Raw genomic sequence first — 14,422 nt, forward strand, 5'->3', positions numbered from 1 at the left:
ATGAACTGTTGCCTTGTAGCTGCTAACATTTTTAGGTGTACATTGTTGGCCATTTGAATCCTTACACCGTGACAGAATCATACGTCAAATCTGATATTTGCATAAAAAGTAGAACATGCTGGGATATGCAAATCTTTAGTATTCCGCAGCCATGTGTTCATCGTATGAAAGAGTAAATAACACTACAAAGTAATTTAAAAAAGCTTATAAAAAATGTTTTTTCAATTTCATTATAGTTTTTATCATAAATCCCACATATTCTGTAGAGAAAGTTCTTAATCTGAAAGATACAAATACTAAATTAGGAAATGTTATGCTGCATTATTAATGTCAAATCAAATCTTTTAAAAATGATTCTAAATCTGTTTTGAAAAGAGGAGAAAATGATATTATATATATATATGAATATATATGTGAATGAATTAATTATGCAAGATAATTTTCAGTACTACACAGTTTCGATGGATACAAGAAACTCCAACAAACATACCGAAACCTCGCAACATACCAGCGTGGGCTATCGATGATATATATATTGGAGAAGCTTGTCCCTTTTTGTGTCATGGGAAAGGAATTTGTGTTCAAGGAAAATGTCGGTGTTATCCTGGATTTACAGGTAAGCATTTTGAACCTATTGTAAGTGATTCCATGAATTTGTATTTGTTTGTTATTGCAATGTACGTCTGTGCCTTAAATGTTTCATTGATTTAAAAGTTTGATGCATAAATGTGCACTTTCAAAAATTTAGTTATATATGTGTGTAGTGATTCCAAACGTGTAGATGAAAACAGTGGAACTTTTAACAGCTTAGATACTGCGTAGACGATCGAGAAGACCGTAGTGGGTTGAAGGTGGCAGAGTGAAAAGCATGATGACGCAGTTTAGCACAACGTATCTTGAAAAATTACAATCTTTATTTTGTTACACATATCAAATCATCCTTTTTCAGACAAGATGTTTCCTAATTATATTTGAATACAGTAAGTTGCATTTTAAAGTACGATATTGTTTTAAGCAAGTAAGCGACAGCAGCATACATAAAAAGCATCTTGCCGGCAGGAGAACTTATGCAGAAAAAAGACAGAGTATCATAGAACTTCAGAGGAAGAAGGGTTGGAGTCGGAAAAGTTTCAATTCAGAGTTTTGGTTTACAATTAATTTGATTGGACAAGAGGCATCTGCATTAAAACATTACCTAAGATAGAAAAATCTGGAACCTGTGAGAAGAGATGAATTTAGGGGCAGATCACCAAATTTAGAATGTTAATTTTGAGGTTGCCAATTATTTTTTTAAAACAGCTGTCATATTTTGTTATATCTTACATATATATTAATTATTTAAATATAAATTTTAGTTAAAGTATTTATTAAAAAATTACATCATTTTTTATCTGAGATCTGTATTTTTTATCATCTTAAGTATCTGACATTACATAAATACACTCACGTTTGTGAAAATTGCAACACCAAGAAGGAATCGTCATAATTGAATGCAATTTAATACACAGTTGAGTGGTAGTGGTACAAATAAATGATTAAATGTTCAAAGCAAACAAACAAGAACAAGAGATCAGAATCAGTATTTTGTGTGGCCACCACGCGCCGCAATAAGTGCTGCTACACGACGTGGCATGGAGTCAAACAAAGTTTGAATGTCTGACTGAGGAAGAGCATTCCATATCGTTTGTACGCGTACCCAAAGTTCGTCTGCAGACACAACAGGACGAGGATCACGAGCAAGACGCCGACCAATGACGTCCCACACATGTTCAATTGGCGACATATCCGGGGAACACGCAGGCCAAGGAAGAAGCTGTACCTGCTGTGCTGCAAAGAAGGATTTAACAATCCGAGCAGTATGAGGGCGGGCATTGTCCTGTTGAAATACAGCGCCTGGCAAGCTTTGAAGGAAGGGAACAGCTTCGGGCTGTAGAACTTCACGGATATACCGGTTGCTGTTCAGATTGCTCACAATTTGTAGCAATTGAGATCGTCTATGATATGCTATGGCGCCCCAGACCATAACTCCGGGTGTTCGTCCACTGTGGCGTTCGATAATGCACTCCGGAAGGTGACGTTCACCGGCACAGCGTCTGACACGAATGCAGCCATCATGGTACCACAAATTAAAGCGGGATTCGTCAGAAAACACGACATGCTGCCAATCAGCACGCCAGTCTCTATGCTGATTGGCCCATTGTAGCCGCAGGCGGCGATGGTCGTGCGTTAGGGGGATCCTGTATAAAGGAGTCCGTGCGCGCAGTCCACACTGCAGCAGACGTCTACGAATTGATGAAGCACACAATGAAACACCTGTAGCTATTGACCACAGTGCTGCCAATTGTCTAGAGGAAGCTGTACGGTCCGTCCGTGCCATGCGGACCAGGTGTCTATCATCACGAGCTGACGTCACATTTCGGGGTCCACTCCCGGATTTCCGAGTTGTCCGACACTCGTCCGTCCACTGCTTCCAAACGCGTATCACTGTGCTGCTGTTACGCTGCACACGAGAGGCTACTGCACGATACGACAATCCAGCTTCACGAAGGCCGATGATTCTCCCTCATTCAAACTCTGTAAGTTGTTCAAATCTTGCTCTCTTTCGTCGACGAGGCATAAGTACAGATTGAGTTAACGTTTACCACTAGCAGATAACCACCGATAACCATACACGCCTCGCTACAGCCGTCTATTTATTCGGATCCATCAGCCGTTCAGAGGGCGCAGCTCAGCATACGCATGCGCTACGGATTTGCAATTCTAATCATTTGCATATCATGCGCTACTTTGCATTTCCTGAAAATTTCAGCTCACTCGCGTAAGTCCTTCATGGTGTTGCAATTTTCACAAACGTGAGTGTATAAACTGACTTTGAGAAAGTTCTGATAGCTCAGTGGTTGAGCACTCACTTGTATCATAAAGATCTTTGGCTTAATTTGTTTCATGTATAGTTTCTTTCAGTTATGTCATATTGATTAGCAAATTATTAAGAACATTAAACACAATGCCAAGTGCATTTAAAGAGTGAGGCTAACTCGGAAATATCTCAGTTCTCCGAACTAATGCTGAACTAACAACTACAACTGAGAAACTGATGCTTTTCTCAGTCTTATCTAGTTTCTTCCTGGGCTACCAAGAGATTTCTAATACTTTCTGCTTCTTGATATTACTGGATGGTGTATGAGGGCTGGATATGGTTACAGTTGCATAGATCAAATACAGTTATTCACTTATGATACCCATTACAGTTATACAGGGACCAGACCAAAATGTTGCCAAATGATATCCAAGTTTTGCAACTTTTTCGATTTCTCACCAAATTTCGCAATAAACATTAGTCTCTAAACCTACTCCCAGCTTGGCGATATCTCCCCAATTTAGCGAAATAGCAATTTACTCAATGTTAAATAAACTTGACCCTGTATTCTTATTTTTCCAGCAGAGCATCATCTCTTTAGATTTTTCACATTACATTATACAGAAAAAATACAACTTCATGTATAACTTCACTAAAATTATCTACGTATGTACAAGATTCATAATAATATGTAGAAATTGAGATTAGTTTCTTTATATATGCATCTCTACACCAGTAAATAAGGCAAAATTTTTAAAAACAAGCTTTAAAATGATAAATTGTATGTATATTAAAAATTAGTATTGTAAATTCTATAAAATGTTTATTGTCATGTTGCTATTATGGCTTATCTCACTTGTCTGGCAGTAACATCAGAACAAGCCCACGAAATTCAATGTGGCAAGGAGAGCAAGATTGCATCTGTTGTTGGCCAGAGCCTTGAACGCCATACAGATGACAGTACAACTTCGCTCTCAATTCCACCCCAATTTTGATGGAGAACACCCCAGGGGGGAAGTGTCTGAATGTTTCCCACCCCCTACCAGCAGCCTCTCAAGAAGACTTCCGGCTCGCCATGTATTTAGAGTGACCCTGTGTCGCAAAGACACTATACATTTACAAACATTCATGCCTTCTCCAGGATTCAAACTCTGGCTCTTCAGTATCACAGTAGGCTTCCTTAATGGTAGTCTGGGTGGCTAAAATATTTATTGAATTGGTATACCAAAATGAGTGTTTTGAAGCAAAATTTCAATTAATTTTATTAGTTTTTATAATGTTGCTGAAACTCTGAATAATTTTATTCCTCATAATATATTAATACATATTTTAGATTGCACTAAAAGTAATATTGCTAATCTTTGCCATATCAATGTTAATATTGGAAGTATCTATTTCTCTAATAGACTTACTTTTCTGCAACCAAAAATGAATTTTTAATAATATTTTTAATTTTCATGAAATAGGAGTACAGTAACTGTACAATATGGGAAATAAAACGATTGCATACATACCTATCATTTTAATTATTGGCATGGTTATTACTTAGTGTTAAATCATTCTCTTCCTCCCAAAATAGTATTTTAAGTAATATTTTTTATGTTATATTTGTGAGACATATGAATAGATCAAATTACTATTTTCTAACATTTAAATTAATCATCATATTTTTAGTTGTGCAGATTTAATATTAATCATTTATTATATTCAGGTTGTTATTGACATATCACTATTTAAATTCTTTCTCATTTTCAGGAGATGATTGTAAACCAGAACCAAGTCTCAGAACTGCTCGTATACTACCTACAATGTTTTTAGATTCTTTCGAAAATGGGTTATCAGCTGATTTATGGGAATTAGCTAAAGGTGGATGGATTGGCCAAGAATGTGGCTCATTAGCTCCACATGGTGGTGGAAAGCATTTATACATGGGGGAGTGTGGTGTGCGAGAAATAGTAACTAAAGAACTTGATGCTTCTGCAGCAAGGTAGCTATGTCTGTGTTGATTCAAAATCATTCTAGTGTGTAACTTATGTAAAACAAAATTGTCATCCAAAGATATTATGGCAACAAAAGATGTTAGTAGTGTAATTCTGTTACCGTGCAAAGTGTATTTGTAACAGAAAGCAGAACAGAATTTGTATTGAGAATTAAACATACCTATTAATATATCTTTTAAACTGAAATATTTAGCATTAATATCAAATTACAAAAGAAGAAGTCAAAGTTTAAATACTCAATGGACTTTTCAAATCTATTGTGTACTTAAAAAGGGTCTTAGAAAGGGTAAGGGTATAAAGGATATTGTGCCTTATAAAGGTTGTGATCACTACATATCCAAATCATCAAAACTGAGATCTAATAGTTGATGTATATTATATATGAACTAGAGATAGCCCTGGAGTTCCTTATCATAAGAAAATAAACCAATCAAACCTAAATTTCTGTATGGCCATAATTTATAGTTAATATAGAAAAACATTTCAGTTTTATCTGCCTTATTAAGTTTGTCTTTGTGGTGAATTTTCTTTGTGAGATTTGGGTCATAATAATATTACACACAGACAAAATCTGGAAAAGAGAAAAAATATATAAAAGTCAAATGGATTCTGTGATGCACTAATGCATTCAGAGGCCAAAAATCAAAGGTATTTTATATTCACTTTTAAGTCTTCTCCAAGTTTAAAAGTGGTTTCAAACCTGGTGTTGTGGGTCATTTTTCTATAAACATTTATATGAATAACACTGAAAGGATTTCAGAGCAACTTGCAATCAGCCCATGCTTTTTTTGATTTCACATGCAAAATATGTTGTTCTTTATGTAATTGATCAAAATTGAGATGAATGTGAAGCAGATAGCCCTCATCTACTTTGCGTAAAATTAATAATGCAGTTTATTCTTAACCAAACGAAGAGTGACTGTTGAAAAATGATTCGTTCCTGTATTTGATTGTTAGCCCAAAAGGGCTATTAGTCTCAGAACGACATTTTGTGGTGAATCACTTTAAATGTCCGAAACATTTTCCAAACTCTTGCCACCAAATATTATCGTCTTTTTTTATATTTTAAGAAACTAAATAATGAAGAACCTATATGAATGTATGTATGTTTCTTGTATTGAAAAAGAACCACAATACGTAGAGTCATCAAATTTTGAATAGCATATTCCTCCACTCCAACATGGGCACCTGAAAGCCCAAATTAGGAATTTCAAATTTGTTTTACTGTCTATTTTATGTTTTGCAAAACTCTAACAAATCTTTGATTAAAAAACTCGACAATTTCAAAGCGAGCAGTGGCAACACAGTAGGGAATAAAACACTTTTGCACACTAACTCCAGATTGCGAGACTGTCTATCAGAAATTCTAAAGATATGCTGTTTTTAAATATTTTTAGCACAATGTGGCATTAGCCCAAATGCTCTCGAAACGAATATGTGTCTGTAAATGAAAAAATCTGATGTGTACACCACATGACTTTCTTGTACGGAATATTAAATTACACTCATTTTTTCTTGCATTTCATTTAAACTTATTGGGTTGAATTAAATCTACTTTGCTGATACCACATAAACCACAATAGAATAAATGCACTCTTTAAAATTCACTTAGTGGCGCTCTGGCCCTAGGTTCACTTAACAGCGTTACATTTAATTCATTTTTTAACTCAGAATGCACAAAATTTATATCATCTTACGAATTATCTAATCGTTGCCACATGTTCGATTCAAATACTATAATTAATCCAAAACGTTGTATAAAAGAAATTAAGCAAAAAACAACAACAACAACAAAAGAAACAGTTTTCACAGATGATTTAGTTTTTACTTCGCGACAAGGCAAAATATGTTGTTCTTTATTTAAAAACTCAAAATATCTGTATTGAAAATTATGTTATAAATCTTAAACATATTGAAAATTATGTTAATTATGTTATAAATCGTCGAATAAATTTCAGAATGGATAAGGCGTGATTTAATTCGCAATAATAAAAGGCAGCATTATTTGTGTTATTGCAAAGCTTACCTTCTCTAGATTGGCAAAAAATCTACTATTCTGCTGTTTTAAATGTAAACAAACATGGCCGGTATGGCAAAAATAATTAGGGTTAACGGCACTTAAACAACTTTTAAATTGTTGATAATTGTAAAAATATTGCATGCAGATTTACTAAAGGCATAAAAACCTTAACCAGGAAATAAGAACAGCATAATTCAATGATTTTTAAAGCAAAAAATGCACGATTTAGAAACATATAAGAATAAAGAAACTGAGATTACTGAGCCAAATAACTGAGTGGATATATATAAAAATTTATATAGTTTTGGTGCAGCCCATTGCAACCAAAATACGAGATGCACATCTACATGTTATTTCAATGTTCTGAGGCGACTCATTTTTGATTTATGCGAGATACGTATGTACGTACATACGTTCGTACAGACGTCACGAAAAATTCTCTTCAGAATTCATTTCAAAGCAGTTTTATAATTTTTTGGGGTTAAAAGAGTCCTTTATTCTGTGCTTACGTACAGGTGTCACGCAAAAATATCACTGAATTGCATTCGATAGTGGTCCAAATGCATATTTTTGTTGAAATATGATACCTGAAATTTTTCGAGATTACAATACTTCCTTTTTGCTTCAATCAAGGAAGTAAAAAACGACCATTTGAGCATAATATAGGATCTGAAATTTGGTCTAATATAAGATCAGATTTTTTTTTTTATATAATGTTTTCAATGGTTGTATATAATCTAAATTAACACTTGGGTCATGTCGTTCTTGAGGGTATTTTTTCCAATATGAAAAATTAACAGGATTCTACATATATGTATCACTAGTTAATTATGCAACAAACATGCCACTCAGGGAGACTCTTGCATAGAGACCCGCTAGAAAGGTGATTTTTTGTTTTTATATATAAGGAACAATGCATTGTAATTAACTCTATTCAAACTATTTAAGCTCAACTGATTTTGAAGAGCAAAAAAATTTGGCTGATCATTTATATAGAAAGTTACCATGAATACATTGTTTAAATAACAAAAACTATGCAAATAATAAAATTTCAGAAGAACAGCCATAATAAATGCTGTTTCTTTAATTGAAATAAGAGATTTTTTCATCTACCCAGAATGCAAAAATTTACAATTAGGATGTTTTTATTATAATTATTATTATTATTTATGAAGAAATGTCTATAGTTGCATGCAACTGATAAACTTGAAAGCTAAAGCCCAAATAGAATTTTATATTCACATTTAAGACTTTTCCAAGTTAAAAAGTGGTTTCAAATTACTACATGTAATACTATTTTAATGTAATAATGTTTCAAATTATTACATTAAATTTAATTTAATGTAGTTATATGAAATATGAGTAATGTTCATTGTACTATTCTGTAGCAAACTGATGTTTGTTTTGCGTATTGGAAGTGAAGAAGGTTTTTCTCAGTGCCATGTCAATTTATTACATGCTTCAGCTTCAGACAAATCTGTTGTGCTACAATACAGCATAGATGATGGCATATCTTGGGAATTTATTGCCCTTCATTCAGCAAGAGATTTTAAGCAGGTAAATATCGTAAATATTAGCTAGCTTTTATGTAATGCAAAAATAATAATGATCCTTATACTAGCTTAGTAAGTTTTTATCATCTTTGAAAATATGTCAATATACCAAGATAATTGATTAACATTTATTTTTATAAACAATAAAATATTTATAATTATTATATTGGTTATTTAATCCTCTGTCTATAGTAATATATAATAAAATAAATGCTTAAATTAAATTTATTTTGTGTATTAAGTTTAGAAAGAATTATTTGTTTCTTGAAGTAGACGTTTGTGTTTTATTCTCTCAAAATGCATACTCATCTGAACTGCATTTTTTTTAATTAAGGCTGATTTTGCCTAATTTGAAATTTATATTTATTTCCTTTGCAAATGTTCATTAACAATAAATATTTAACTTTTTTATTCCTTCCCTCACTTAGTAAAAGTGAAGATGGATATTTTATCCTTTTATATAAATATCTAAATACACTTTTATGAAGTTTTTCATTTTTTATGACATATAATCCTGAAATTCTTATTAATAGCTATTCATACAGGCTGAAGGATATTCCCGTAACATCAGTTTATTACAAGTGCCAGATTTATGCCACATTTTCAATTCTAGATGTATATAACCATTAAATAAAATATTTCATTATTAATTTTTTTCATAACAGCCAAGGCGTTTAGTATATGAAATACCAGAAAGGGCGAAGATATATGGAGTTCGTTTTCGGTGGTGGCAACCTTTCCATGAAGGTAGAGGGTATGATCAGTGGGCATTAGATAATGTTGAAATTGTCAGGTATGATATTTTTTAATTATTTGTGTTGCTTTGACTCTACATTTGAGGATTGTTTTGATACTTTTACACATCATTTTCATAGATACTAATAATTATACAATGAAACTTCTCATGGTAACTGTGTCATAGAGAACACAGAAGTGACTTGTGGTTCTTTTGTGACCATAAATAAACTCTAATATTGAATATTTTATAATAAGTAATTATATTAGGGAGTCACTGTCTTTGTGTTATATGTTTCAAAAATTTTCATAAGTTTTATTTTCCATCACCAAAAATATAAAATTAAACTAATAAAAGGCCCACCAATGGTCAGATGCTAAAAACTATTATTCATCTCAAATTTCTCCCAAATGGGGGACCCAGATTCACTGTGTTTTTGTTATTTTCTTTTTGTATGACGAAAATCTCAGGTTATAAATGTTACTTTACAAGATCCAGATTCAGTGTGTAAGTCATTTTGTTGTTTTCTTATTGTATGACGAAAATGTCAGGTTATAAATGTCACTTTATAAGATCCATTACATAATACTTTCTTTGTAAAGATAGTCATTTTATGTTTCTTTAACTAACCTGTCACAAATATGCAAATTTGTTAAAAGTTTTTAATGTATCATATTAGCTCACTTCACACTTTTCAAGTCACTCTAATTTCAGATTAGCCTAGAAATTTATATTTTAATGCTCAGTCTGCAAAACGTAGACAATTTTCTGGTTTAAATAAATAAGCAAAAGAAATTATTTACTGTCTAGCTTTTTTTAGATCCAACTTAAGACCTGAAAGTCGATACAAACTTGTATTTTTCCACATGAATCATGCAATCAGAAAATAGAAATTTATTTATTTTCTGAGAAATATTAACTCATAGAACAGTGTATAATATATATATTAAAATTAAAGTAAAATAAAAAGATTATAACTTGTAGGTGTGCAATATTCCTATTTTTAGTAATTATAGTAAATAATTACTAGTTATTATTGCATGTTGGTTTGGCAATTCATTTCATCTATTTTACATTAATAGCTGTCTTTAATATAAATATTCCACAGTTGTAAAATTTAATTGGATTCAGTGATAGACTTATTGTTCTATACATCATATCTCATTAAATAAACAGTATTTAATTTTGACAACTTTTTTCAAGGCCAACTTTAATTGAATCTAAATTTAGCATCTTTATTTTCAGGATATACTACACATATATATGGAATAAATAAAATATAATGTATGATGAAGTATTCAATTTTATGAATAAAATATATATTATAAATATTGTAAGTTACAATAAAAATGAGAAAAAAAAATTCATCTATACATTCATTGCACCTAATTTCAGCAAAAGTTTTTCAAAGCTATTTAGTAATTATCTGAATCAGTGAAGAATTAACTCTGTCTCTTTTAGTTGAATTAATATTCGGAGTAATCAGTCAATATAATAATCTGCTTACATGCTGTTGTGAAATTTATTTTGAATTCTATCACATGTGAAGACAAAATGTAAATCTAAAGAGCACACTTGGATTACTGAGGAAATGCGTGAACTGGGGGGAGGGAATCTTGAAAGATTTAATAAATATATAATAGATTTAAAAAACACAAAATGCTTACTTATATTGCATGCAACCATAATGTTTATATTTATATACTTTATTATATTTGGATGTTAGATACATATGTTTTTTTAAATAAGTTTCAAAGTTTTTAACCTTAAACATATGATATGAAAAATTTAACTGATAATTTTGTAATAGAAGTATGCTGCGTTTCTTGTATCTTAATTAGCTAGGTGAAAATCAGATAATTTTCATGTAATAATCTCTTCAAATTTAATTTTCTTTTCTTTTCATTTTCTTAAAAGATAATAGAATTTTAAGTTTCAGTAAATGATTCTAATGGATTGATATGGGGAGTGAAATCTTCCTGTGGCAACCACTTATAGTTCCACCCAATTTTGGTCTTACAAGAAAGTGGTGGCCTTAGAAAACATATTTTCTTGTTCATTATCTTTTCATAAATATTGATCACTTTCAAATGTAATCAATCTGTCAAGAATGGCTAAGAGAAATAAATAAATAATGTAATAGTAATTAAGACATTAGATGATTAATAATTTTTAAATAAAATATAAGGAGATTTATAAAATGATGATAATTAGAGAAAAATGATGAATTCTAAAAAAATGAAAAGTGACTAAATTTAATGATAACAGGGCATACATCAATTAGGATAAAAAAAGTTTTTTTTTTAACAATATTCTTCATCGTTTAATAAAACTGATTCCTTATTGTAGTTTCTTGTTCATTTCATACTAGATAGACTTCATGCTAGATAGGCAGAATCTGTAAATATTCCTCTGCTTAAAGAAAGAGGAAAACAAAATAGAATATTTGTTTCTCAGGTGCATAAATTCAATATTTACTGTCAGTGTCAGTTTTATTAATTGCTGAACAAATCTTGCATTGGTAACAGCATTTTTTAATTATATTGTGAGTGAGTTTTACATCAAAGCACTTGAGCTTTTTTACTTGGGAATCCAGCTTGAATAATAATTTCACTCAAAAAGTATAAAGTGCAGAGCTGGCTTTACGGAAATCCTAAAAGCAACTAGAGTGATTTCAATGACTTATGTGACAAAAAGATAAATTTTTCTTATCCTGTGGTTAATAAATGTTTTGTATTACCATAAATATGTTATCATAAATAAAGATATAAAGCTTCATAAAGCATTCTTCTACATATGCATTAGCTTTATTGTTAACTATTGTATTACTTACTGCTTATTTGGCCAGTGTTTTGAACAATAATACAATAGCGTCGACTATCACATGCTGCTTGTTTAGCCAGTGTGCTATTTGTGACCAGTGGTACTCAGAACTTAAATAAGCAATGATATAATATTTATTGATAGTCTGTGATGGACATCTTCACAGAACACTGCAATAATCTGGAGCCATGGATAGCTGAGTAGTTTCAAAAAATTTTTATACATTTTAGAAACAAATTTAATTAATAAAATTTATTTAAACTACAGTAATGCTATAAGTGATTGCTACATACTTTTTTTTTTTTTTTGGAGGGGGATAATTTTCCCCCATGAAAATGAACAGATTATACACTTTTCTTTGATTGAATCTGTGCAAAGGTTTCTATTTTGTAGTTAATCATTTTCTAAAGATTATATGTAGAAGTTAATAAAGATTTATGTCTAATTTTATTTTTATTTTCATGTCACAAAATACATATAGAAGCTGGGGCACTTTAGTTAATTCCAAATAATTGAATTTCTTAAGTAATTCTTAAGTCTTTTCTAAAAAGCAGAGGGAAAAATTTATCAAATGCGTATATAAAGATATGTATATATACAAATTATGTGTATATAAAGATAACTCATGACTGCATTGTTAAGTCAGAATCTATTATGGAATTATATCTCAAAATTACTAATTAAATTTGTATAAAACAACACTAGCATTAATTTTTTACACATTTTCAAAATTCTTTATAATTTTAAAATTTCTAATTACTTATATTTTTATTTATCTATTTATTTATTTTATATTTAAATTTTAAACTATATAAGATATTAAAAATGTGTATATCATTTCTTCTGTAATCTGCAAGAAATGCTGATTTATGTTCATATTTAGAGGTGATTCTTAGTTACTAGGTAATTTCTGCCGGGTTTTAAGGTTATAGTGATAAAATTTCAAGTTGTATGGTAAATACAGTGTCAGTATTTTATGAAGCATTTATATTTGATATTTAATTTACTATAACCCTGCAATCTAAAATCTATTATTAAACTTTAAAAAAATTAACTTCAAAGTAATTTTCTAATTAGAATTATAATGTGGAAGCTATGCTCAGTCTTAAACATTCAATTTTGAAGTGCACGGACTACATTTTAAACTTTTAACTGTAACCTTTCCAAGTTCTTTGAGTGTGGGCGTAATATATCCAACCACCAGCCAAATTTTATTAATAACTAACTAAGCAGTGTTTAAAAACAAGCATCTACAGTAGTTGCTTCTAAAGTTTTCTATGAGCATTAAGATAATAAAGACATTGAAAGAGAGTTTGAAACAAAGAAAAGGATTTAGGCCATTGTAGCAAAAAAGAGGAAAAAATCTGTATGTAGTTGATCCACCATCTCAAGTATTCAGTATCAAGCAATTTAGAGGCAAGAAGCTTTGGAGATAATATGAATGAATCAGATTTGATTGAACAGCTTAGCCCTTTCCGTCACGCTACCTTTTAAAGTTGCAGGTTTGATTTAAAAAAAAAATTTAAAAAAAGGTAGGCAGTCTAATTAGGCCTAGAGGAGTACACGAGTAAAATTTTGTGAAGATAGCACATATCGTTTTCTGTGGGTGTGCCCAGAGTGACACACTGATTCAGTGGCGTAGCTAGGATTCCTGCGCCCCTTTCTGTGTGCCATCAATGGAAAACATTTCATTAAAAAATTTCGTAGCATCAATTTGGTGCCACCTGGATGCTGCGCCCATGGACAGATGTGCCCCCTTGCCCCACCCTAGCAATGCCAATGCACTGATTGAATAGAGCTTCGAAAAGAGTGGTGAAATGAGCATTGTTGTAAATGAACTGACCGATGAGATGCGGAGAAACAAAGAATACAGACTCTCAGTTGTCCTAGATTATCGGTGAGCCCGTTCTGGGCACACCTAGAGTTCGTCGTTTGATTTTAGGCAAGATTTCAAGGTAAAATTTTAAAACTAATATAGAATAAGGAAATTAGCATACAGCCAAAAAATAATGTAGAAATTTCTTTTCAAACAATTCCTTTTATACCCTAAAAAATTCTGGAAGGTTTCTTTGAAAAATGAGGGTCTTAAAAAACTAAACATGGCTAAAATATATGGCCTGGTTTGTGTTGAGCTGCCATCTAATATAAATAAAGAAGATTCAGAGTAACCTATAGTAACCTATAAATCCTTTTTCATTCAATTTTTTTGTGCGTACAGAAGGAAATTTTTAGGTGTGTCCAAACCGGACACATTGTGCCGCAAAAGGTTAACAAAATGCTATTTCAATATAAAATGTCAAAATGATGCTTGAAAATATGCATAATGTGTTGTTACTAATCTCAATGTAATCAGAGCAAGCCCATGAAGTGGAGCACCAGACCGAGTCTGTCGTTGGCCAGTGCCTTGAGCATCGTACAGATGACTGACCAACT

General features: G+C 31.4%; 1 protein-coding gene across 2 annotated transcripts in view; it reads left to right on the plus strand.

The window, feature by feature from the left end:
• The window catches only part of LOC118202279 (reelin-like), a 297,785-nt gene that overhangs the window by 156,640 nt on the left and 126,723 nt on the right, over positions 1–14,422 (plus strand). For both annotated transcript variants that reach the window (XM_085812571.1, XM_085812570.1), the window contains 4 exons: positions 447–616; positions 4,613–4,844; positions 8,266–8,434; positions 9,096–9,223. In XM_085812571.1, the coding sequence (XP_085668697.1) occupies positions 447–616; positions 4,613–4,844; positions 8,266–8,434; positions 9,096–9,223 (699 nt within the window). The remainder of the gene's footprint in view (positions 1–446; positions 617–4,612; positions 4,845–8,265; positions 8,435–9,095; positions 9,224–14,422) is intronic.

The sequence above is a fragment of the Stegodyphus dumicola genome, chromosome 3, assembly GCF_044657685.1.
Source record: "Stegodyphus dumicola isolate Sdum_Otavi_A_Nest chromosome 3, ASM4465768v1".
Classification (NCBI taxonomy): Eukaryota; Metazoa; Arthropoda; class Arachnida; order Araneae; family Eresidae; genus Stegodyphus; species Stegodyphus dumicola.